At 41.6% G+C, this 24,693-nt stretch overlaps 3 protein-coding genes across 3 annotated transcripts in view; 2 read left to right on the plus strand and 1 right to left on the minus strand.

Moving 5' to 3' along the window:
• vps35l (VPS35 endosomal protein sorting factor like) overlaps nt 1–5,836 on the plus strand; it is a 7,954-nt gene extending 2,118 nt beyond the window's left edge. Inside the window, exons 8-31 of the mRNA XM_017034009.2 lie at nt 5–52; nt 152–236; nt 318–374; nt 471–567; nt 869–916; nt 999–1,092; nt 1,241–1,441; nt 1,528–1,574; nt 1,685–1,796; nt 1,887–2,003; nt 2,085–2,138; nt 2,350–2,430; nt 2,503–2,565; nt 2,855–2,940; nt 3,038–3,118; nt 3,212–3,275; nt 3,462–3,560; nt 3,639–3,716; nt 3,826–3,940; nt 4,127–4,266; nt 4,351–4,516; nt 4,601–4,719; nt 5,042–5,191; nt 5,278–5,836. Coding sequence (XP_016889498.1) covers nt 5–52; nt 152–236; nt 318–374; nt 471–567; nt 869–916; nt 999–1,092; nt 1,241–1,441; nt 1,528–1,574; nt 1,685–1,796; nt 1,887–2,003; nt 2,085–2,138; nt 2,350–2,430; nt 2,503–2,565; nt 2,855–2,940; nt 3,038–3,118; nt 3,212–3,275; nt 3,462–3,560; nt 3,639–3,716; nt 3,826–3,940; nt 4,127–4,266; nt 4,351–4,516; nt 4,601–4,719; nt 5,042–5,191; nt 5,278–5,376 — 2,301 coding nt within the window. The 3' untranslated portion in view covers nt 5,377–5,836. The remainder of the gene's footprint in view (nt 1–4; nt 53–151; nt 237–317; nt 375–470; nt 568–868; nt 917–998; nt 1,093–1,240; nt 1,442–1,527; nt 1,575–1,684; nt 1,797–1,886; nt 2,004–2,084; nt 2,139–2,349; nt 2,431–2,502; nt 2,566–2,854; nt 2,941–3,037; nt 3,119–3,211; nt 3,276–3,461; nt 3,561–3,638; nt 3,717–3,825; nt 3,941–4,126; nt 4,267–4,350; nt 4,517–4,600; nt 4,720–5,041; nt 5,192–5,277) is intronic.
• A 722-nt stretch (nt 5,837–6,558) lies between these two features.
• Nucleotides 6,559–11,311, minus strand: get4 (guided entry of tail-anchored proteins factor 4). The gene is made up of 9 exons (XM_008314810.3): nt 11,102–11,311; nt 9,977–10,055; nt 9,753–9,834; nt 9,493–9,642; nt 9,251–9,389; nt 8,470–8,610; nt 8,286–8,361; nt 7,913–7,985; nt 6,559–7,819 (listed from the first exon to the last, which is right to left on the minus strand). Exons 1-9 carry the CDS (start codon nt 11,239–11,241, stop codon nt 7,728–7,730), a joined length of 972 nt encoding a protein of 323 aa, XP_008313032.1. The 5' UTR covers nt 11,242–11,311; the 3' UTR covers nt 6,559–7,727.
• Nucleotides 11,312–12,146: 835 nt separating this feature from the next.
• The window catches only part of mrtfab (myocardin related transcription factor Ab), a 33,877-nt gene continuing 21,330 nt past the window's right edge, over nt 12,147–24,693 (plus strand). Inside the window, 3 exon segments of the mRNA XM_025057907.1 lie at nt 12,147–12,353; nt 12,989–13,050; nt 16,454–16,639. Of these exon segments, the coding sequence (XP_024913675.1) occupies nt 16,516–16,639 (124 nt within the window). The 5' untranslated portion in view covers nt 12,147–12,353; nt 12,989–13,050; nt 16,454–16,515.

Consider the following 24,693-nt stretch of genomic DNA (forward strand, 5'->3'; position numbering starts at 1 on the left):
GGAGGCCTGGGGCTCAGACCAGAAGGTCAAGGCTCTGAAGATTGTCATTCAGGTCTTAAGTCTTTAATGGGGGAAAAAACTCTTTAATTTTAAAAGCACATTTATATCACATTTGTGTCTAATTGTGTCTACATATGTTTCACTATCTCAGTGTTCTAAGCTCCTGTCTGACACCTCAGTGATCCAGTTCTATCCCAGCAAGTTTGTTCTCATCACTGACATCCTGGACACCTTTGGTGAGATTCAGACCTGCTGTCATTTAGCTCAGGTCGTATTGATGAATAACACAACTCACTCTGTAAACAATTATATCAAAGGTGGCCTGGTGTATGACAGAATTTGGACCATGTGTTCAGATCCCAGACCTTTGCCAGGTAAGTCTGAGACATGTCCATCCTGAAGGAAACAGAGGTGGTTCTTGTGTAGGTGACTCTTGTTGATTTGCTTTGTCTTGTCTTCTTTCTACTTAGAGTCGTTCACGGTGGATGATGTAAGCGACACGGCCAAAGAAACCTGTCTTAACTGGTTCTTTAAGATCGCCTCCATCAGAGAGTTGCTGCCTCGACTGTATCCTTTACCAACGTCAGACAGAACTGTGCTCTGACTAGGATTAGCACATGATCTCAGATCACGTAAACTGATCTCAGGCCTGTGCTTATTATTCAAATCATTATTGTGTTTTGACATTAACTAATTCATCCTTTAGAGATAGACTATAGAGGATACAATATGTTTCTACTTTTGTTTTGTTAGAGCTTAATTTGTGATTTTTCACAGGTTTGTACAGCTTCACAAAAATGTCATCTTTAATCCTAGAGACAAAGGACTCCCCCTTATGGTCATTTTGTGCTTTAACCTTCTTGAACAGATATGTGGAGACAGCAATTCTCAAGTGCAACCGTTTCCTCAACAAAACGTGAGTTTCCTTCTCTCTGAGCAGTAGTTTGAACCACTATAGAGAATCAATATTGTCCATTATGTCTCCTGTCTTTTCATAGAGGCATTCAGGAGACCCTCCCTCGATTGACAGCTATGATTAGAGGGATTGGAGACCCTTTGGTGGCTGCGTACACCAGAGCCTACCTCTGCAGGGTGAGACGCTTGTTTACTTCTTTATTTTGGACAATGATCACACACCTGAAGAGCGTTGATTATTGGCAGTGACACTAGGGTTAAGGTTAGGGTTAGGGTTAGTGACACTATAAGTGACATTCCGTGGGATGTGTTGTTTTTTTTCCAGGTGGGCATTGAAGTGGCTCCGCACCTGAAAGACAGCCTGGACAGGAACTTCTTCGACCTGCTGTCAACCTTTCGTCAGATCAGCGGGGAGAGCGTTCGGAGTCAGCTGGTGGTCCAGAGGGTGGAGATACCCGAGTACCTGACGCTGTACTCACCTGCCATCAGCTGGATTCTGCAGTGCATCGCCCACCGAGCCCCAGAGGTACAGGAAGACACAGGACTCACTGTACGAACTGCTGCTGCTAATGGTACTGTTTTATACATCTTTGTGTTACATCTCAATTATAGCATCTGCTGACAGAAATGATGGAGAGATGCAAGAAGCTGGGAAACAAGTGAGTGTTTTTACCAACATAAAGGTCAAGAGCCCAAAAAACAGTAAAACAGATGTGTGGCAAAGAGATTTGATGTGTGATTTTTTTTTGTCTTGTGTTTTTTCCCATAGTGCTTTACTGCTGAATTCAGTTATGAGGGCATTCAGGCCTGAGTTCGTCGCAGCCAGAGCCACTGACTTTATCGGGATGATTAAAGACTGTGATGAAACTGGCTTCCCTAAGGTCAGTTGGAAGATGAAGATTAATCCCGCAGTGCTGATTGGTTGAACTGAATTGTAAAAACAAACATATAATCTACCGCCCTGCCTTTAGCATCTGTTGTTCGGGTCTCTGGGTCGTAGTCTGGCCTGTGCCGACCCTCCAGAATCTGAAAGGCTGACTATCCTGAACGAGGCCTGGAAGGTCATCACCAAGGTCCGCAGTCCACAGGTAAAAACAAGACTGCTTTTCAGAATGAAATATTCTCAGGGAAAATGCTTCAGATTATAATGCTGTGGTATTTTCTTTTAGGATTATATAATCTGTGCTGAAATCTGGGTGGAGTTCACCTGCCGTCACTTTACAGTGAGTAAAAGACAGAAGGACACACAGGCGGTTTCTCATTCCAGAGTCTTAATGGCTGCTTTTGACAAACTATTTTGATTTAGTCTCAGTCTTTTAACTAAATAATTCCAGTCTTTTAGTGGGAAATGGTTCTTGTTTAATACAAGTCTTTAACCAAAATTTTCAGTTGATTCAATGAAGACTGATCATCTGTTTTTCTTATTTTATTAAGAAACGTGAGGTCAACACCGTGTTGGCTGACATCATCAAACACATGACCCCGGACCGAGCGTTTGAAGACGCTTATTCTCAGGTAAAAAGCTCAAACGGACACTATTTTTCTACCTCTTCTTCTGTGCTGACTCAGTGTTATTTTTGACTGCAGCTCCAGTCAGTGATCAGAAAGATCCTCACCTACTTCCATGACTTCTCCATCCTTTTCTCCATGGTGAGTTTTAACCAATCAGAAGCTAAATGTTAAAAATCTTGCAGATTGTTTTAGTTGTAGATGTAGTAGATGTTAGGAACAATCATAATTACAGTTATACACAGCATTGAGTGTAAATGTCATTAACCATTAACCAAACATCATTCACCATTTTGTTGCACATTATTTAAAAGTATAAATGCTCAAATATATATGCTGGTAGATGTGACCCCGAGGTGGGAGAAGTTGATGAGTCCACTGACGGATCAGATTTTGGACGAGTAGTCATTCAGGAATGGTTGTTTTGCAGGAGCGTTTCCTGCCATTTCTAGACATGTTCCAGAAGGACAGTGTGAGGGTGGAGGTCTGCAGGTCCATCATGGAGGTCTTCATCAAGTAAAAGGCCATTTCAGTTTATGCACAAACTGTAACATCCAACTCTCCTTCACCTTTATGTTACCTCGAATATGACTGTAATATGTGTCTCCTGCAGACACCAGGTGGACCTGACCAGAGACCCAGTCATACTCAACGCCATGCTGCACATCTGTAAGGCCATGCACGACTCTGTGAAGTAGGTGTCCTCCATTTAATTACTGATTTCATTTAATGAATTATTATATTTGTCAGTTGAGTAAGTAAATATCCATGACCTTTCGGTCTGCAGCGCCCTCACTCTGGAGGATGAGAAACGATCACTATCTCTGCTAATAATCGGCTTTATCCGCATGGTGAGCTATCATTTCTTCTTTTCAATGGAGCTGGTGCTTTTGCTAAATGTTGTAATGGAAGTCTGTAATGATATATTGAACATACTCACAACAGTTTGATTTGTTAAAGCTAGGCTACACAGTTTTTTATTTGGACAAAATCTTTGTTTTTGTTCTCTGCTCAGCAACATTTCTGTTTCTGCTCAGGTGTCCTTTGGTCGGGACTTTGAGCAGCAGTTGAGTTTCTGCGTGGAGGCCAGAGCCACCTTCTGTAACCTGGAGCCAGTTCTGGTTCAACTCATTCACGTCAGTACAAACCCTTTTATCATTAACGCTGATGCTTCCTCATCAGTTTGATGCTCAAACTCCTGTCTGAATTTCCAGACGGTGAACCGTCTGGCCATGGAGACCAGGAGGGTGATGAAGGGCAATCACTCACGGAAGACAGCGGCTTTTGTGAGGGTGAGTGGAAGTGTCAGCATCAGTCAGGGTTTTCCCACTGCATGTTCTCACCTGTGTTTAGAGATTTACAGAAGGTCCAGTCTCAGGTCCTCTGTTGTGGTTTGTCCAGGCCTGTGCAGCCTACAGCTTCATCACCATCCCGTCCCTCAGCAGCATCTTCAGTCGTCTCAACCTCTACCTGCTCTCTGGTCAGGTGGCACTGGCCAATCAGTGTCTCTCTCAAGGTGAAAACTAAGATTTGTTTCTACATTTCACTCAAGTTGACAAGTGAAGGCCTCCTGTTCAAACGTTATTTTTTCAGGAAATTCTTTCGTATTTCCTTGACTTTTTATTCATCTCTGTACCTACATCCTACATTTGTGCCTCTTATTTGACCTTTTCTACTTCCGTCCGCCCACCCCTCCCTACAGCTGATGCCTTCTTGAAGGCAGCCGTCAGTGTTCTCCCTGAGGTTCCTCGCTCCATCAGCATTGAAGGCAAACTACGCTCCTCTGAGAATTTCCTGCTGGACTTTGTCAACAACTTCCTGGCCACTCTTCTAGTCATCCCTGTAATGTCTATTTCCTCAGCTCAGTCTGTTTTTAACAGATTACGTGTCTTCTTTACTAATCTGGGCACCTGTAACTGTCTACAGGATCATCCAGAGCATGGCGTGCTCTACCTGGTCCGTGGTCTGCTCAACATGGTCCAGGATTACACCTGGGAGGAAAACAGTGATGCTAAAATGCGGGTCTACGTCAGTGCACTGCCCCTGCTGGCAGCCATGAGCCAGGAGACCTACATTTACTCTGTCCCCAAAGGTAACATCCCACACACTGAGGTAGTGGTTTGTACTGTATGACACAGACATTTATGTTTTCTCTGTCTCGTTCTCTTGGACTCAGTGGACTCCAACGAGACTCTGTACGGAGGAGACCCAAAGTTTCTGTCAGAAATCAACAAGCTGAGCGAGACTCTGATTGGACAGGTCCTAGATCACCTAAAGACACTGGGTCGTGAAGAGGTGGGAGATGCTCAGAAGCACTGGTTTATGTTTACTTTTCATCATTATGGCCATGGAAATTTAAACAAAAATGCTAAATTCTTTATATAAAGATTAGTTCATATGAGGAACTATAAACCCAATTTATTCTCCTGATTCCTCTGTTTTTTTAGAGTTGTAGTTTGACCTGTCTCCAGTATTGTGTCATATTCCACCACCTACCACTGGGGGGGGCTTGAGTACCATCAGTGGCACATGTACTGCAGTTACATGTACTACAACCATACAACCAACCTGGGAGCCTGAACTGTTTCAGTGTGTCCTTCTTGTTTTCCCCTCGCAGCAGTACGTGCGCCGTCAGAGCACCATGGCCTTCTCTCTGTTCAGCGTTCTCCTGGCTCACGGCGACCTGAGGAACAACAAGCTGAGTCAGCTGGCCGTCAACCTGTGGAACCTCAGCCACAAACATGGACACTGTGAAACACGGATCTCTGTGAGTTCATCTCACTTTTAACCCCTGATGTATAATGTATAATGTATATTATTGCAGACAAAGTATTTAAGTGTTTTTTTTCCCAGGTTCGAACTCTGGAGCACATCAAGCACCAGGCTCAGCAGCCAGACCTGACCCACCTGACAGACACGGTCCAGAGACTGATGCTGCAGTCCAGAACCTGAGCTCACAAACTTGTTCTTAACACATGGGCTTTGTGCCAACAGAAGAATCGGACCAGAGAAAACATTGCAGGAGACAGTCCTTTGGTATGATACAGATCGACACTGTCGCTGTGCCCCCATTCATACTTAGTCTATGTTGGGCCCACTTGTTGGCCAGAAGTTGACAAACTCCATAGCGCTGCAGCGACTACACCTGAAACATCTTGGCAGACACTTCAGCAAGTGCAGGTAGAGGCTAACATACTTCTGATTCATGGTCTGGTGTTGGCTGCAGCCCATGTGGGCTGGACAATATAGGCTGCACTTGTTTATCAGAACATGCAATGAGTCACAGCTAAGTTACAGCATCTAAGACTGAAGCATAGAAAAGGTTCTATGAAGATCAAATGTCAGTCAGTCTGCTTTGTCACTTTCAAATCTTTATGTATTTGTAGAAATAAACTGCACTATATTGAAACACTGCCTGTGTGTGTGTATAGTTTGGTTCTCCAGGTTGGTTAAGCACCTAGTTCTGACTGACTGACTGACTGACATTTGGACAGATGAAATATTCTTTAGCATCAGACCCTCATCAACCACAGAAACTGGATGAGACAAATGACAGGAAGTTTGGTTCAAGACTTTCTCCAACTCTTCTCTTTTCTAGTTTATTTAGTGAATCATTGAGAGGCAAACACTTCCCTCCAGTTCATCAAGAAAGAAATCAATGGAATACACGCTGTGATGATGCCCTCACACACACACACACACAGTCTTGGGCTTTGGTGACACCCTTTATTACTGACTCAATAGTTCAATCCTGGTGGATTGATACCTGTGTATAAAGTCAAACTGAAGAAAACTCGAAATATTTTTAATTATGTTCAGTCCTGATGTTTTTAAATGTACAGCTAATGTCACACTCTCTCTAATGCTAGTGGGGAAATGATTTTTTCTTTGGGAGCTTTTTAAGGACAACTAAAAAAAAGAATCTCAGTATGTGGCAGTAATGCAACTCAGTGCTGCTATTAAATCCCAAGAAAGTTAGTATGGTGACAGGTGAGGTAATTGAGTGTTGACTCAGACATTCCAGCCTGAAAGAAAGGAGCTACAAAGTTCACACCACCTCCAACCGCTCCTATCCCTTGACCTCTCATTCTCTTAAGTCTTTGTTGAGGACTGACATTGGTTCAGCCACGACTGTATGAAGAATATATTTTATTCATGGTATTTCAACTTAGATTTTAAACTTTCTATTTTTTTGCATTTTCTTCTGATTATACTGAAGTACATTAAATGAATCTCCACTGGAAGATGAGGACAAATTGGACGTGACAGGAACTCCCCCCAACCTTAGTGCTTTTCTTTAAATTCTAAAACAGCAAACAGGTCTACAGGTCGTAGACTGATCCAGTGCCACTACAGGAACCGGGGTTGGTCCAGGCCTGGACCACACAAGTTCTGGGACTGAGCGACGAAGTGAACACTGGTCAGCAACAGCAGCTTCTTTATTTTTTGGAAACAGACCTAACGTGTCATTGATTCACCTCCAAGAGAAGAATTTGACCTGAAGTAAAGAGCAGGTGAGCAGCCACTTTTTCTTGAAATGTGTACAATAAGAATGAGTCAAAACCAGATTTTTATCACATTGCCTCATTTTGTCTCCTCTGTCAGTTATTACTTTACAGACTCATCAACAGCGGGTGATACCAGAACAGTAAAATTCTCCTGGAGAAACATCTCAGAGAGGCGAGAAACAGGAGAAAACAGTAATTTTACACATTGACCTATGAGAGGACTGTGGAAAAACATGAGGTGAGAAACTGAACTGAAATTTTATAACTTACATCTGACAGATAAGACTCCTAATGGAAACAGCAGGGTAGGACAAAATAAAAGAGCTGTAGTTAGTCAAATAAAAGTTTCGTTCAATCATGGCATCCATGTTATATAGGAGGTTCTGTGTTTTACCAAATGTACAATCTCCCTCATCTCTTTATAACAGTTTTCACAAAGATAATTTTTAGTTTGTTAAAAAAAAAAAAACAACAACAAAAACCCCACAGACCCTTCAAATAGAGAAAGGTTTCCAACAACCAAAGCGTTAACATAAAATAATTTGATCTTTAATTATTCAAACCAGGGAAGAGTTTGCTGTTCATGGCGGTTTCAATCCAGGGAGTGCTGACAGGGTTTTCTTTTTTAATTTATTCTACTTTATACATGACAGTTGAGGTTTTTAGGAACAGCACTCCCTCTGAAAACGCAAAAAACGTGTTGATTCCTCACTTCTGAGGAGGTGATGAAGGGACTTGACAGAGGTCTCTGTCATGTTTGTGATTCTGTGTTCTCCTGGCGGCCATCAGGGAGGCTCAGTCCAACTCGATGGGGCTGCTGTCTTCTTGGGCTTCTTCAGCCCCGTCGTCCTCCTCGACTGAACCCATCAGGCTGTTCAACAAGTTTCCTGCACCAGGTGACAGAGTGGTGTGAAATAAACGAGTTAAATCAAAATGACTGTAGGTTAACAATCTGCACAAACGAGAAGATGATCACTCACCTAGCAGCCCACCATATGATGGAGACTGTTTGGGTGGAACACCAAAGAAAAGTTGCCCTATTCTATCAAGATACTGAAGGAAAAATGACGCACAGCGGAGAAAAGGAAAAAAAAGAGAAATTCTTATTAAATAAGACTAATTATTATGATGTCAATCAATAGAAGGTCAGTGAGAATAAACTTCCCTGGTACTAATAATCATGTGCATGTGGCTAGAGTCCATAAATAAAGTCCAATGCGACGTTATATACAAATGAAATTATTATAATAATTTAAATGATATACAATCAAACTCTGTACATGATATACAGTACATAGGCTGCAGTCTGTCACTGACCGTTACCACATGCAAAGCAGTGTCATTATCACTCACCTCATTGTACATTGGGTCCCTCTTCAGGGAAGGTTGATATTGTTCACATAACACTGTGAAAACGGTTAATTTACCCCTGTGGGAAACAGTAAGTGAAACATATCAAATATAAAATGCAATTTTTGTCATTTACGTCTGTCAATATCAAGGTTTATGGGTAATGAAAATAATAACTCCCACTCACCCATCCACTGCCAGCAGCAGAAACCAGATAAAGTTTAGTAGAGGCTGGACGAAGGGAGGGCCCTTCTCTATGGACGGGTGTTTCTCTGTGTATGTGCTGAACACCATAGATGCACTGTTTTTGTTCTTTAAGCAGAGGAACCTGAAGGCCACAGTAGAAAAACAAAGCCAGAAACATAACTGTGGGATCATGTAGAGTCTGTGGAGCTGGAAGATAGCGTCCAAGCTTCCACCAAGCAGTTAAGCTTTTGATTTGATCTGGCTTTCAGCATTTTGGACAAAGACCACTGCTGCTTATTTAACACTCTAAATCCAAACCTTTTCTGAAATATTAAACTGCAAATTTTCTGTTTGGCAAACAACATTTTCTTCTCTCCTGTAAATTGGTCAATGTTCTGCTGTGTGTTTGCCATGTTGTCACTCTGTGTGAGAAAGTAGACAGAGGAAGAGAGGCAGGGGCACAGAAAGAAAAAAGAGCTATCGCTTAAAAGAAAACTGAAGAAGCCTCTTGGATGAGAGGCAAAACGTCTTATTGAGAAAATTTCATGTCCTGTTGCCTTCAACCTTGACCATGTCCTGGATGACTAAGAATCTTCATAGACATAAAATAATAACCTCTTCGGTTTCCTGAATTTAATTTTATGGCAGAGTTATTGATGTGGATATAATGGATATTTTATATTAAGTCAATATTGTAAAAACATAATTATATAATTCTTGAAAACTCGATACATTGCTCAGTCCAACAAGATAATGTTATAATAAGTAATGTTTAGACGCACTGCAAGACGGCCTGCACCACGAACAGGTCCACCTCACTGCAGAAGCCTTGTGATGTTGAATACTCCACCAACATCTGTGCACAGCCCTCGCCGTCGTACGAATGCAGGAAGTGGTAACGAGACTCACTGTAGTTTTCCTCTGGAAAACAAAACAAAAACAAACATTTCAGGAGTGTTAGTGTTAATATATATTAAAAACAGACCTGTTTATACAAGACTGGGGAAAAGAAATCACTGATTACCTTTCCACAAGGTGACAGCGAGTAACTGGTGCAGTTTTGGGTGACCCAACTTTCCGGACCCTCCTGTGGACCACTTTAAGGCTCTGGACACAAATGTGACCCTTTCTGGTGAGTTTTGGTCCATATGGCTGAAGAGCTTTGCCAGGCTATCTGCTCAACAAACAGAAAAGCGGAGAAGGCCTCCGTTAGGATGACTTAATTCAAACTCTTGATTCTCGTGCACACACTGCCGTTTTCTCAGCCTCAATGTGACTTCTCACCTAATATTTCCTCTTCAACTTTAGTCTCAGACTTCTCCAACACCTCCAGCACCAACATGGATAAATCTGCTGCACTGTTTCGCTATAAATAAAAGCAGAATGGTGTGACATATTTAGTATAACACATGTTTAATAATTACACAGGAATGTGACCTCAACTTGCTATGACCATGTTAATGCTCAAAACACGACGTACGTGCAGAAATCTCTTACATGACATGTACCTGGTTATAACTGAAGAAGAGTAAAGCCCCATTGAACATCAGCTCTCTGGCCTCTGCATGCTTTGCCTGTGACATGTACCTGATGGAAGACAAACCTCTGATCATCTAAATATTCACAAGTGGGGTTAAGTGTAAATGACATGATTGTGAGGGTTAGTAGCCAGAATCAGAAGTGACAGCAGAGTCAAAGGAATAAATATGTTAAAGAGGTTAGCTGGTAGCTTAAAAAAACAAGTTTAACGTTTTTGTCTCAAGATTCATGTGTGTGTGTGTGTGTGTGTGTATATATATATATATATATATGTATATATATATATATAGAATGACAATATGCCGAATGCCAATACATTAACAACAAAATACATGAAAGTTACATCTTGGCTACGAGTTAATGAGGTTAATGAGTTTGGATTGAAAAACAACCAAATAAATCTTTTCTTTTTTTTTTTTAAACCTTCCCTGACAGCAAATCATAGTATTAGTATGTTTACTGTTGAGACTGACATATGAAATTAATGAAAACGTAACACTGTAGCGTAGAACAGATTTCCCAGCTTTAGTAAGTTAAACCAATATCTGTGTAACAATTACACTATAAACCTCCCATAAATGAAGTAGATAAGCTTGAAGTAGATAATGAAGATAGATAAGCTATTTTCAGCAATCGCAATCGGCTGTGCAATTTATTGCTAACCGGCTAACACAAACGGGCAGTTAGTTCGGTTATATGTAAAATGTAGTAACGTTTCAATGACTAGACTTTTGCGACTGTATACTGCCATTAACCACGTAGAACAAACATTTCTTGGCTAATTCGTGTTACTAACTCAGACAAAACTGCTTCAGCTGTCATTGGTTGGCAATATGTTGCTAACGGCAGCTAGATAATTAGCCGAAGCAATTTTGCTAACCACAAGCTAACAGACTGGTCATAATTGGCTGTGGTGAAGATTGCCACAACACCTGACCAATGAAAAGCCCGAATATTTAGAGTGGGTTTGCACTTAGTGAATTTTAACCAATCAATAGCGGGCAAGTACCGGCAGCACGGTTGACAACGGAATTATCTGAAAAACTGAGGCCCCACAGCCAAATGACAAGCGACTGAAAATGGTTTCCATTTACCTGAAAAATAAAGTCCTGTACATTTGGTGTGCTTCATAATAATCTCCCTTCTCCACACTGGCCCGCAGTTTTCCTTCGACCCTCTGGACACCTCCACGGTTCCGGGCACTGGAGCACCTCAGCGACTCCTGCTCCGACATAGTTGCTGCTCCTCAGTGTTGATATTGTGGAACTACCCCGTATCACTTGAAGCTCTATGACACTCCTCGCTTGCCGTAGCCGGTGACAAACAGGATGTTGTAGCTCTGACAAAATAACAACGTTTTAGTAAAATGTGTAAAGGTTTTGAACTTATTAAACAAATAGTAAGCGGTTGTTGAAATATTTTTCTTGATAACAACATCTAAAAATATTGTTTACTTTTTATTTGGACTGCTTTGTCAGATCATTTATTTTTTTTAAATCCAGCCATCCATCCATCTACTGATTTTCATCCTCTTATCCGTTGCCGGGTCGCGGGGGCAGCAGTCTCCGTGACTACCACCCAAATCACACTGCACCGTACCAGTGCCCCCAAGAACCTTCCTGCGGGTGGTGAGTCCACTGGAAGGCGCCAACCGCCCTAACCGGGATTCGATCTTGCCCAGGAGGTGAACCCTGGGGTTCCACACCAATGACAGAGACATTGCCTCTGGGCCGAAGCGACACTATTTTAAAAAATGTAAATGTAAATTTCTTTCTATCAGATGGACGGATCACTCGTTCGTTCAAATCTAAATGTAGGATATTACATAGTATTTGGATACTGTAATATGTAAACATTATATATAAAACGATAATTTGTGACAGTAGATTCAATAATGATGTTAAAACTGACCATAGCATCCAGATTATACTATATTTCCCCAGTGTAAGGAAACAGAAAAAATCTAAACCTGTAGCTCTTGTAGTACACACGTAATAACGCTAGAGGAAGACAAAGACCGAGCAAGCTGATCCATTGTTTTCAGTACGGCATTACTTCCTTATTTTAATTTCACTCTTGTCACCACGTTTTGTGCACATATTACACAACATTAAGAGCTGTATTTTACATTTGAATTCCACCATGGGCCGCTGTAGTTTGAAATAGCCGCTGTACCAGTTAACTGTCAAGGGATATACGACACTGACGGAGGAAGTGAGTTGTTGCGTCCGACGAAGAGGAGGGTTTTCCGGTTAAAGTTTCCTTTGTGATTCGGAAGTGTCGGTGTGATGCCAAAGCTGTTTACCGTCACAGAAACACAACATACAGGGCCAAAGACCATGACAAGTAAGGGGAAAACGTATTATTTACTAATTTCCAATACTTTATTTGTTATTTATGCTTCTGATAGATGTGACGTAACTGCGCAGAACAGTAGCGCCTCGCAGTTGGTGTCTAGTTATGGTTTAGCATGTGCTAATGAAGCTAACTTGGGTAGACTGTTTAGAAGGGCCCGGTTGTTAGCCACTCATAGGAAGAAGTATGCAATGTCACCGTTAATGTAATCTAAGTAATTCCATGAAATTTATGTTGTATTTTACCCAGTAGCATGACCTCAAATTGTATACAGGCTGCGGAGGGTTAACTCCCACTCCGGCATGCTAACAATAGCATAGTATGTCCGCCTGTCTGTTTTGGACAGTGACAGCTGGCTGCCTCTGCAGCTGCTGCTCTCTGTGACATCTGTGGACAGGCCTCCAGTGACATGGGCTATTTTATATTTTGTCTGGTCGTTGTCTTTGTTTGTTTGTTTATTTTCCTCTGGCCTCCTCTAATCGGCTGCATTATTATCTCATGCACACGCCCTGTTTACTATCGAACAATAATCGTTAAAGTAATGGAGACATTGGTTTAGGACAGAAGCAGATAATAATAAGGTGTTTATTGATGAAGCCTCATTCTTTTGTTGTTCTCCTCTTCAGAACCAGTTGAAGCTGTGTTCTTCTGAAATGGGTAATCGCCTCTGAAGGAATTCATAGCAAAGGTAAGCAACAGCAGTATACTAAGCTTGGGTAAAATAAACGTCATAAAAACCTTCTACGGCTCTACCGTAAATACGTTTTCTACCTTTAGTCTTTCTTATTGAAATATATATAGAATACAATGCACAACTATAGTGGTAGTAATGCTCTGTGAAGAACACAAATGCTTCACTCAGACTAATCTGTCAAGATCCTGATGACACTGAAGCCTTAACCACAGCACTGTCATGCCAGTCTATATAATTGCACATTACAGTATCATTGAGCAAATTCTGTAGTTTCTTGGACGGTCATAGACCTGACTCAGCAGCTAAAGCAAGGCCTAGTTCGTACCGTTGGTACGGCGGCAGGTTGCCACATCCTGTACCTGCCTGATGGGAACTGAGAAGGTGGTTGAAGTCTAGATACTAGTTGTTTTTCAGTGTGTGAGATGGTGAAGAAAGTCTGACTGTCAGCAGGTGTGTATCACTGTGTGTCGCAAACTTGTGTGAAGTTGGTGTATGCTTGCGGAGAAGGATGTGAATGTCAATCTCTACTGCCTCACACCAGAAGAGTACACACCGTGTATGTTTGAACTGCAGCTGTCTGTTTAGGAACTAAAGATGAAGCATCTGTTGTTGTCATGAGAATTTACCAAAGGAGATAATCTGTTTTCTTCCGTATCTTTTGACTAGAGTCACTAGAGTCGGATGGAGGTTGAATTTAATGTGTAATGTGAAGACAGAGCAATAAAAAAACATGTCTCATCAAAATAAATGGAGTTGAGCAGCATAGTCTGCAGTCTTAACTGCAGCTAAGGGTCTGTGTGAAATATAGGTAGGAATGGCATCAATTCAAATATGTTGGTCCATTTAACTGAAATTGATGTTTTCTACATGAGTCACAGATCATCACTTCTTAAAACCACTTTTAACATTACGTCACAGTTAAATCACAGTGGTTTGCACTAATACATATGATACACTGTGAGATCCTATTATCCAGGGACTGTGAAAGGAACTGAGTCACCTCCTTGTAATATTATTTTGTCTAACTGTATTCTCTAAGTCAGCACTTCATTGTATGGCCTGCTGGATTCCTGTCATCATCATTGACTATATTGTTATTTCATTCCACACTTGGATCATTTTCCAGTTTTGGTTTCTCACTGTAAGTGGAGAGGCTCTCGGCTCTTTGGGCCATTTTTCTTCTGGTTCTTCAGAGTCACTCACATCTGCAGACTGCCGTCTAATATGATCATCTGGATTTAAACATATGTAACTGTATACTCTTGTCTGCTGACTCAGAGTTTCTCCTACTCCTGACTGAGATATGAAAGAACTTGCTCACGGGTGATGTCGTGACTAACAGACTTTGTCTGGTAAGGCAAACTATCAAGGATATTTTAAACCTTAGTCTTAAAAGCCTTAGTCTTAAATAGGGGTTAAATAAATAAAAAATATATTATTTATTATTTTTTATTTTTTAAAACTGGGGTCACCATCTATATTTGTCAGAGGGCCAGAATTTCCACTGGTCAGACACCCTGGGCGCCAGACTTAAATAAAATGTAATAAAAATCACAATTTTTTCTATCAATATTATTTGATGTTTATTTTGGAATCCAGGCGCTGGTCGGATTGGACCTGCAATTCCAGCTGAGTAACCTGAATCTAAATTAAGTAAAGGGGGAGCTCAGTTTACCGCAGGAGGGTCTCGGCCTGAGAGGCCGTCTCTTCTTATAGAACTTTAACAGCTCCCAGCAGCAACTCTCACTGATTCAAATGTGTATTTCAGTATTATATATACATGTAAATAATATTGATATCATAGAATAGGTGGTGGTGAACAATATAGTATGGCTGAGAGGCAAAGTAATTTACATCTAGGAAACTAGTCTATCTCAAATAGCAGGAAGTAGAAATCAAATTGCTATGCTAATGATTGCAGGTCCCAAACGCTGGTGACCTGCCAAACACAAACTTTCTTAAATATGCAAAGAAAATGTGGAGTATTTGTCAGATTCTAAATTTAAAAAAAAGAAAAACTCCACATCCTTACACCATGTTGTTAAGTACCCTGAGGGCCAGTGATGTCACATGAGAACATGCAGTGTGTGGGGTGTCTTGGTGTGTGTGTTTATTCAAACATATGCCACAATGTTTGATTGTGAGAGAAGAGAGCAACACATCAGACGACACAGCACTGTTGTTTCCCCCCCTGCTGTGCAGTAATGACAGAGTCTATGTCAGATCACCACAGTCAGAAAAGCCTTGTTTGCAAAGAGAGCAGGAGTTAAGTCAAAACAGAGCTCAACAGCAGATTTAAAGAAAGACAACCAGTCACATCCAGCATACTGCAGCAAGTGAGGGTGAGTGTGAATTTGTGTGCATTTAGTTTGTTTTAACTAGTCAAGTCAAGTTTTTCTCACTAAAAAAAACTCTTTAACTTTCCCCTAGGTGTACTGTCCTGCAGGCACACAAAACCGTTATGAAATTTGGTCGCCCAGCTGTAAAGTGAAACTTACAAAATGAGTAAATGTTGAAAAAAAATCAATTTTTATGTTGTTCAGTAGTTAAAGTAAAGGCTGACCTGTGTAACAACAACAGCCATAAAAGCTCAACCATGTAAATCTGTCCCCGTCGGCTGAATTAGCCTGATACCTCACATTCTTCCTCACTGCCTGGTTGTTTGTGTTGTGTACTTGATGGGACTCAGGCGTGGAGAGGAAGAAAGGTGCAGAGTTTCTTCACACTGGCCAGTCATAGCCTGTACAATAATACCCTGACTACCACTTATCCCTATTTTTTTTATTCTCTTGAATTCTTCCACTGCTGATTGGCCGAGTTCTAGACAAACCAATGGATTAAATTTCTCGTCCAATAATAGATTTGGAACACGGGGTGAGATTAGATCTTTCTGTCTACATTTCACTGCCATTTGACAATAAAACGTTGTTATAATTGAAACTGGAAAGTCAGGGTTATTCCCAAGTTTATGGAGGGCTGGGCATCGAGGGCACCTGATTAAAACCCTCTGCTCTAAAAGATGCCCTGTTAACCAGGGCAGGAAATACTCAGAAACAAATATCACTGGAGTTTTTCCTTATGAATCCAACTTGTACGTAATAATACGTTTAATGCTCTCAAGTTTTTCTATACTTTACTCACCTTGACCTGTTGTATTGCCATGTTTTTGGTAAACTTTGTACTGTCAACAGACAATGCAAAACCTTTTAGACTTAACAAAACAGTTTGGCTCAGGACAAGGGTGCTGTCTAATGCATCCTGAGAAGGTTTATTGTTTACATGCAGCCACACATGTTAGTTAATCTCCTCCACATGTTGTTGTTCTTTGTAATCAGATCCAACGATGCATTCAGGACACACTGAGTGCATTCAGATTAATTTCCTATTTTTGCCACAGGTCTCTCCATCACCCTGGCAACTTCACACCCACACGGAGGGGAGGAGCCGAGTCCTGGAAGTATGGAAGTCAGTGGGACGCCAGGCTCTGCCTCGAGCCCTCAGAGCGAGGCAGTGACCAATGAGCTTCAGGAGCTGTCTCTCCAGCCTGCTGCCAACCTGCTGCCTCTGCAGGAGCGCAAGAACGGTGAGTCAAACACACGTGAGTCAAACAACCAAAACAAAAACAGGAGTCAGTTTCTCACTCATTAGCATGTGAAACCTTTCCAAGAATAATTTTACCTCTAACTTGTCGTGATCCTATGTGATGTCACACACTTATCTCACCTTCAGTGGTGATTTGCTTATGTGGACACTAATTTGCTTGTAACCAGGTTGTAAACTGTGGATTGTGGGGCGTTGGTGGCCAAGGTGCCTCCCTAACCTTTGACCTTACAGTTGACTCTTCTCAATCTCAACCTTATCGCGATCATGTCACGAAGCCCCTTCATATTCAAAGAAAACATTTCTTCCCCAATAAAGTCTCATGCTCTTCTCTGCAAAGAACACCCAAGTCCAGCAGATGAACTTGTTTGATATCAAGACTGTCAGGAGGTTTTATATGAGCTACTGTATCTATGCAAATGAAACACCGTTCTGTCCTGTTACAGATGTCGTCGGCCTGCTTTCCTTTCTTTGACGCACCGTAGCTCCTCATCCTTCACACTGGTGGCCTGTTTCCAATATAAATTCCTTCCAGCTATAAATGTGCTTGGAGAACATGTTGCATAAGTCATGCTGCAGAAGAAAGTAGAGAGAAAACAGAAGTTATGTGTCTGTACATCTTGTTCATTTGTAAGTGGAGAGTCCAGGTCTTGTAGAGACCGGACCAGGTCTGCATTAAGAAGTGAGGAAAGAAGGCATTGTGTGTAATAGTCCTGCAGTCTTTGTGTCGACTTTTAACTTTGGGGATGAGATGCTTTTCATGTTTGTTATTTGAGTGGATGGTTCTGAGTAGTTTGACTCTTTGTGTGAGACTGGAAATGACATCATTAATGTTTTTAATGTTATTCCTCCCAATGAGCAAGTGAACCAGAGAGTGAAATTGATTATCATCATCATCACTAAATGGCAGCTTGTTTAATTAGACCGTATAAAGGCAGACATTTGGTTACTGTTATTGATATTTGACTAAGAAAACAGGCAGCACTTCTGGCTTCTTGTATAACACCCTGTGTTCTGTATGTGATGAGGACTGTTTATAACAGCTCAGACACAAGAAATGAATTTCCAAAACTGGTAAAACCTTATCTCAGGTACTTAGTACTCACAATCTAGACCTGATATTTGTTACAGCTTTTTCTCAAACTATCGGCCAGTACCCTGCAGATTTATATCCACGATGGCTCTGTAGCTTTACAAAACAGAATTATATTTTTTATGTTGTGGGATATTTTGACAGGAAACGTCTCTCTTTAAAAAGAAATTAATCTAACGTGGTTATTTCCGGTTGTTGGTTCTGATTGCATCATCAGATTAGAAAGACAAAAAAATAACATGGAACCCACAGTTGCTGACAAAAGCGCACAGATAATTCACGAATGGCTTTGTTCTCGTTAAGACCTTTGTAAAGTCTATGGTGTAAAACCACAGTATAAAGTGTTGTGTTGTCACGGTGACAGACCTGAGTGTTTCTTCTTTACAACGTCAGACTGATACTGCCGAGCATTTGAGCAGAGATATAGTAAATCTACCCGCGTTCTCTTTTGTGGGCGGAGACCAGGGTACACTACGGCTGTACAAAGGCTAGTAAAAGATTGGCCATTGTTCCTTTTTATAAACGGAGGCAGTTTCTATTGCTTTTGGCTGCAAACGTTTAATTAGCACCTGGCACATTAGAGTCCTGAAGGTTTCAGGTTCAAGTCCACCAGCTGCCAAGTTACCACTGAGGTGCTCTGAACATGTCTCCGTCCTCACTCACTGCTCCCCCTTCAAGCTGCCCCCTGCTAACTTTGATGATGGGTTAAAAGCAGAGGTCACATTTGGTTGTGTGTCACTTATATTTACTTTTGTACTTGTTTTGTTCACACCAGAGTTTGGATGAGCTGTGTGAAAGTCTGTTAAAAGTCTCTAAAAAGTCATTTGCGACACAAATGAAAACAACAGCAGCGGCAAACAGACGTACATGAGCTTTGTTTCTTCTTTTTCAGAGCATAGATGTATTTCTGCAGTGTGCCGGCCTCTGTCACCGTAAAATATTAGGTGTATTGATGTCACCATGTGAACCACAGATGATGTGGGAATGAGGTTTGCAACCCTTAAGAAAAGTCAGTGGTCCTGTGACCGCTTATCACAGGACAATGTTTACTTCACAAAGACACACACACACTTTCACACTCTCTGTCTCTGTTTCTTTCTCTCTCTCTCTCTCACACACACACACACACACACACACACACACACACAGATATATATATATATACACACACACGGAGCCCCAGGTTACCACTCCCAAATTTAAACAACCTCCTCTCAGGTCGGTCTTTTTTCTTACAGTCTTCTCAGCAGCAGAATAGCGACATGTTGCTGCAGGTGAAGCTGGAGCTCGTCTGTCGTGAAGCAATCTTTATAGCACAGAGAGAATTGTATTTCATGTAGATGCATGTGTATGTTGCAGTACATGTAGCGGTGGTGAAACAGTGGAATGCCCACTCAGTGGAGTAAACCTTATCTAATCATTATCTCTGGGTCTTGGTTATGCAATCTGTTTATCCTGTTGGGTTCCTTCCTCCAGTCATGGACCCAGGCGGGACATTCCTTGTTGAAAGCACAGCCCTGTAAATGTGTGTGTGTAGATGTGATGTTTTCACAGGATGAGGGTCAAAGATAAATGTTTACATCAGTGTGTACTAGTGTGCCTGTGTGCACTTTTATGAGAGTCTGTCAGTTTTATTGAGGGCTGACACAACAACAAGGTTCCTTCTCAAAGATATTCCCATTCTCGTCTTTCCAGCCACAACATGTCTCTCAGTTGTTCCTGGTGCAATTAGGTGATTTAGATCATTCACAAATATATAAGGTGGAGAATGGCCGTGGCAACACAGGCTGCAGGAGAAGGAGGAAGGAGGAGGAAGGGGGCGGGGGGAGACAAGGAAGGCGGGGGTTGTGTGTGAAATGGCAGTATTGCATAACTTTCCAGAGCGGGAAGAAAACGAAAGCGGGTAAAATAGGGAAAAAAATTAAAAAGGAGGGGTTGTGTGTGTGTGAGGTTTTGCTTCAGAGAAGTACTGCAACCACATGTGCTCCGGAAAGTTCACAGGAACATGGTGGGGCAAAATAGGTGTAATCCAGAAACTGAAGCCTATGGGTGGACCTTGTTGTTAACCAGGCAGCAGTGCAAGACAGACCGACCGACCGACACACGCCCTCTCTGTCAGGGCATGCACGCACTTGCAGATACACGATCAATCCAGAGGCAGGGAATGTGAGGTTCTCTGCTACCTGTGGAGCTGACAGTGAGAGGAAAAGCTCCCTCTCCACTCAGACGTCTTCTCCTCTGCCTCCTCCTGCAGCTGCTATTTTCTTTTTTTGTTCTTGTAAACCTGTCACTTCGTTGAGAGTATGACTCGTTGAACTTGCTATGTGAAGTTTTCTGTCGGTCTGGTGCAGTGGGACATGGCAATCTCCTCAGGTAAAGTCAATCTCTGTTTACATTTTATTGTGTTTCCATGTGAACCCTGACAGTGTATGGAACTATTAAAATTTGTTCTGGGTATTGACACAGGAGTTGATAAGTTGACTACTAAATTAGTTGACAACAACAGAAAAAATACATAATAAAATAATAATTCATTTTTTTCTTCCTAAAGAAGAAGATTTTGTCACTTTTTATTAGAATTGGACAGAAAGCATTAGTCTACAAAATGGTGTTGGTTTAAGTACAAAATATGTTATCAACTAATTTAATAATACTACAATAACCAGAGTCATTTCCCTGGATTTAACCCAGATGTGTGTAGATATATACAACAGTATATGCAGTATTTACATTATGCAGCAACAGCCCATGTCTAGCAATTATTTCCACCACTACTGCAGAGTAGACACATACACACAATAATAGTCTACCTGTTGCCAAGTCAGTTTAATTTTGGTAACTTCGCTGTAGGTGATGCCCGGCCAGTGTTGAACTGAAGAATGGCCGTGTTTTTAATAGGATGATGGGCAGTCGTAATGTCATGCAGCATCATAATTAGATTGGGAGCATTCCTAAACAGCAGCATCAAGCTATTTTCTAAACTGACTTCAACAAAGAAGTGAGTTTTCTTTTTTTTTTTTGCTGAAATACATTCCATATACTTATGCTGCTGCTCGTCCTTAAGAAAATCCAAGTGAAAACGCTTGTCAGACCATTTGAGTCCAAAGATAGTCATAACTTACACATTAAGGTTCTATGAAAGTTTTCTGCAGATGTAACAAAAAATCAAAAGGAGAAATAAACTGTACATTACTGAATTGAATAGAGATTGTGTGTGTGTGTGTGTGTGTGTACTGTATGTTGTAAGAACCGTTCTTTCATAAGTCTGAGGTTTTGGCAGACGCACTGTACAGTTTGTGCAGTGGCTTGAGGTTTCACCTAACAAACTTCACAGATGGGACTGAGCAGCCTGGTTGACAGCGTCTGTCCTGAGGAGACCTGTAGAGAGAGTGGAGGGTGGACTTAAGGGTGTGGTTGATGAATTTTCTAGTTTTCAGGGAGTGACAGCCCCAGCCCCCGTTTTTCTCTCCTTCCACCCCTCCCTCCCACAAACTCACAGACAAAGCGTAGCAGTGCTGTTCCCTTAGGACTGTCTGCAGGCAGAGGGCTGTGATCCAGGCCGCAGAGGTTTGAGTGAGAGGAAAGAAAGAGCAGAGAACACAGCCCAGGATCTCTCACAGAGACTGCAGACTGGAGCCAGGAGAGAAAACTGGGTTAGAGTGGTCCTGCTGCACTCTGCTCCACATCTGAGTGGAGTTGACCCACTCAACTCAGTCAGAACAGACTGTTCCAGATCCTGACACACACTGTGGTTTAACTCCACTGCCACTGAGACCAGACAGTGGGTTTGACATATGCAGACTGTGCATACGTGCAACAGTTTACTGTGCAACTCACCTTTAGCATTATTTTTTATCAAAAAGCTGCATGACTGCACTCAAACGGGAAAGTTCAGAATGTTTGGTCCAAGAAGGGAGAGTTAATTGTTTTGTTTTTCTATTAGCATACACTGCAGTAAAATGTTTTTGTTTAACCAAATCAGCCTGTGCTTAAATAACATCTCGGCAGCCAGCATGTCAAAGTCTCAGCCGACAACCTGTCTGAAACAGTCGTCAAGCCTGTTAAAATAGTTTGACAGCCCTCATTAGGGGTTTTGGTTCCTTCATATACTGTTCAATAGTTAATACTGTTCCTCCATTCTAAGTTTCTTTTGGAGAGTACCAGCCTAACTGGCCGTTCCATAGACATCAGAAGAGACTGTTGACACCACGGGTGCCGTCATTGAATCCCTGACTGATTACATCATTCCAGCCTGTAAACAGAAGGAAAATAAAACAGATAAATATCTTATTCCGCTCCATTCCCACCCTCGCCCTAATGACAGCAGCTTGCACATGATCTTGAGCTGTGGCGCACAAATCTCTTGTTTGCTTAGAGAAATTAAATTAAAAATTAATGTAATCCCACACAAACAGTGTTCTTAGGCTTCTGAGCTTTATTTAAGATGCAATGATCAGATATGAGGCCTGGCAGAGGTCAGCCTTTCCTCAGCAGTGATTCAGGGAGAGTGATGGCGATGTTATGTAATGACATGGAAGTCTGCCAACAGAGCAGAGGCCCTAGAGTTTGCAGTCAGGTCGAGAGAGGGAGCAGAGATGTGTGTGAGAGAGAGAGATGGACTGAGTGATGAAGAGAAGGAGGAGAAATGTGGTTGGAGAGTAAAGAAACATCCATAACACTTGAAGAATCTGACAAATGAGAGGTAAAAAAAGAAGATGGAGTCCTACAGGCGTCGTCTAAACAGATAGCTGGAAGGTAAAAGAGCAGCTGATTAAATCTGCCAGTGATATTCCAAAGAAGCTCTAAAGCATTCCTATGGGAAATGAAAATCTACATGCACCCAAAAAACTCCCAGACTGACAACAAGTCACTATCACATAGAAAAGTTTGAGTTCATCGGTTTAAAATGAATATACACTCAGAGAAACTTTGTTTGTTCTGTAACAAAGTCACATTTCTGCAACAAGCTTACGCATCTTAAATATGTCCAGCACATACACCAACACCACGCAGCACGCTCACAGCTAAGGCATGACTCACCAGAACATGGACACACACACACACACATAATAAAAAAATCCTGGACATGCACTCACAGGCTTCAGTAGCCGTCTGTTATCACATTGTGTCCTGACGGCACAGAATTTCAACAGGCTCTGACACACACTCTCCTAAAATTTGATTTGTGATGTGGAAAATTACTGTCAGATAATGAGAAATGTGAGAGTGTAGCCGAGCCGAGAAGAACAAAAAAAGAAGATCCTCACACAGATCTGTAGCCTGGAGGTAACAAAAAAGCAGTTCTATCAGCGTTGTCTCTGAGCTCGTAGGAACAGGAGCGGAGTGCCTGCAACGCCCTGCTGTACAAGCCCACTCATGTAGCAGTGATCTGAACACACACTCCCTCTTCTACACACACACACCCACACACACAGTGAACATTCACATCAGTGATTTCAGGCATCAGCCCTGAAACGTGCAGAGAAGAACTGACAAACCTGCACAATTTTTTTTTTCTAGCAGTGTGAAGATTTTATATCTTAGGTTCCTCCAAGTTCCTAAAGTCACGACTACATCTTTAGGTCTTGTTGCACTCATTTGTCTTTAGCTAAAAAATAACTTTCTTTCTTTTGCTTCTTTCTGTGGAACTAATTTGATTATTAATTATGAAACTGGTGTAAAATGGTTCATGATGTTGTTCAAAAATGTATATTTAGAACATGGTAAGAAGCTTTCCCTAATTCTGCACTTCTTTCTGAAAGGAAACACACAAACCTTCATTTAAATGTCTTCTCATGTTGACATTGTATGAGCTGTCGTCATAGAACAAGGAACGATCAAAACCAAAAATGCTAAATAACCACCTTTGGTACAAACTTATTGCTAACTTTAGTTTGAAGAAAATGGACCATGAGTGTGTTCTTTAATATGATGTCATTAGAACAGAACCTGTTGCCTGTCTGCGTCAGGAGACGGGTCCTCAAGATGTTTGTTTTCTCGTCTCCAATGTGACTTAGTCATTTGTTTCTGAATAATAGATCAGCCGTTAATAAGGACCGTGACACAACTGCTCACAGTGAGTGTGAGCTGCTGATTGTCACGGCTGAGGTCCCTGTGGGCTGACGAGCCTCTCGTGGTTCTCACAGTGACTGAGGTGAAACTGTGTTCAGGGGCAAAATGACAGGTTGTCTGTCGCTTGTCCTCTTTAACTTGTCCTCAGTGAGTTTGACCCATAAAAATCAAAAAAAGTACATGAAACATTTCCTGTTTATTCACTTATATTGTACACATGTGTCGTTTGCTTAAAAATCAGAAAAGTCCTTGTAAGACAAACATGTAGGGAACTACTACCAGAACACACACAAAGAAGAAGAACAGACGTTTTGTTTTTAGTCAGTGCAGAGAAAACCTCAGTGTGACTTTCTCTTCCTGTTTGCTTCTTTCTGTACTTACTGTCTGAAAACCAGCCTCGAGGGACCAAAAAGAGTTCAGTTGCGATAATAAGTGCAGCAGGAGGTTATGGGGTTCGTGATTAAAGTAAATGTTTTTCAGATGTTCAGAAGTTATGTAAGTGTACGTTACAACCTAACCTCGAACAAGGAGCTCTACTCTGTTCCCTCTCTAAAAACCTAATTTGCTGAATTAGAATGACCTCAACTCCCCTCCTCTTCCTTCTCCTCTTCCTCCTACATTATATTCTTGCTTTTACACTAAAGCTTCATATTACCAGATGCTAACAGCTGCCTTCTGGCGCTTGTTTTCCTTCAACACTTGTCATTGGTGTACAATTAGACCTCAGGTGAACCCTTGTTCACAGGATATGACTGTTCTAGGTTCATCTTCTTTTTACCTTTGCCCTTGTACATCTTGTACATAACTTCCAAGAGTCTCTGGGCTTCAAGTTAGCGTAAAATTGGTCTCAAAATTGTGCAATATTCCATCAC

This window comes from Cynoglossus semilaevis, chromosome 8, assembly GCF_000523025.1.
Source record: "Cynoglossus semilaevis isolate Cse_v1.0 chromosome 8, Cse_v1.0, whole genome shotgun sequence".
NCBI classification, from domain to species: domain Eukaryota; kingdom Metazoa; phylum Chordata; class Actinopteri; order Pleuronectiformes; family Cynoglossidae; genus Cynoglossus; species Cynoglossus semilaevis.

Excerpts from the sequence above, each read along its gene's own strand:
- get4 (XM_008314810.3), bottom strand. The coding sequence starts at position 11,241 with ATGTCGGAGCAGGAGTCGCTGAGGTGCTCCAGTGCCCGGAACCGTGGA. Across the intron at positions 9,643-9,752 it reads AGTTGAAGAGGAAATATTAG|ATAGCCTGGCAAAGCTCTTC; the intron begins GTGAGAAGTCAC and ends TTTGTTGAGCAG. Across the intron at positions 8,611-9,250 it reads GTGGTGCAGGCCGTCTTGCA|GTTCCTCTGCTTAAAGAACA; the intron begins GTGCGTCTAAAC and ends TGTGGCCTTCAG.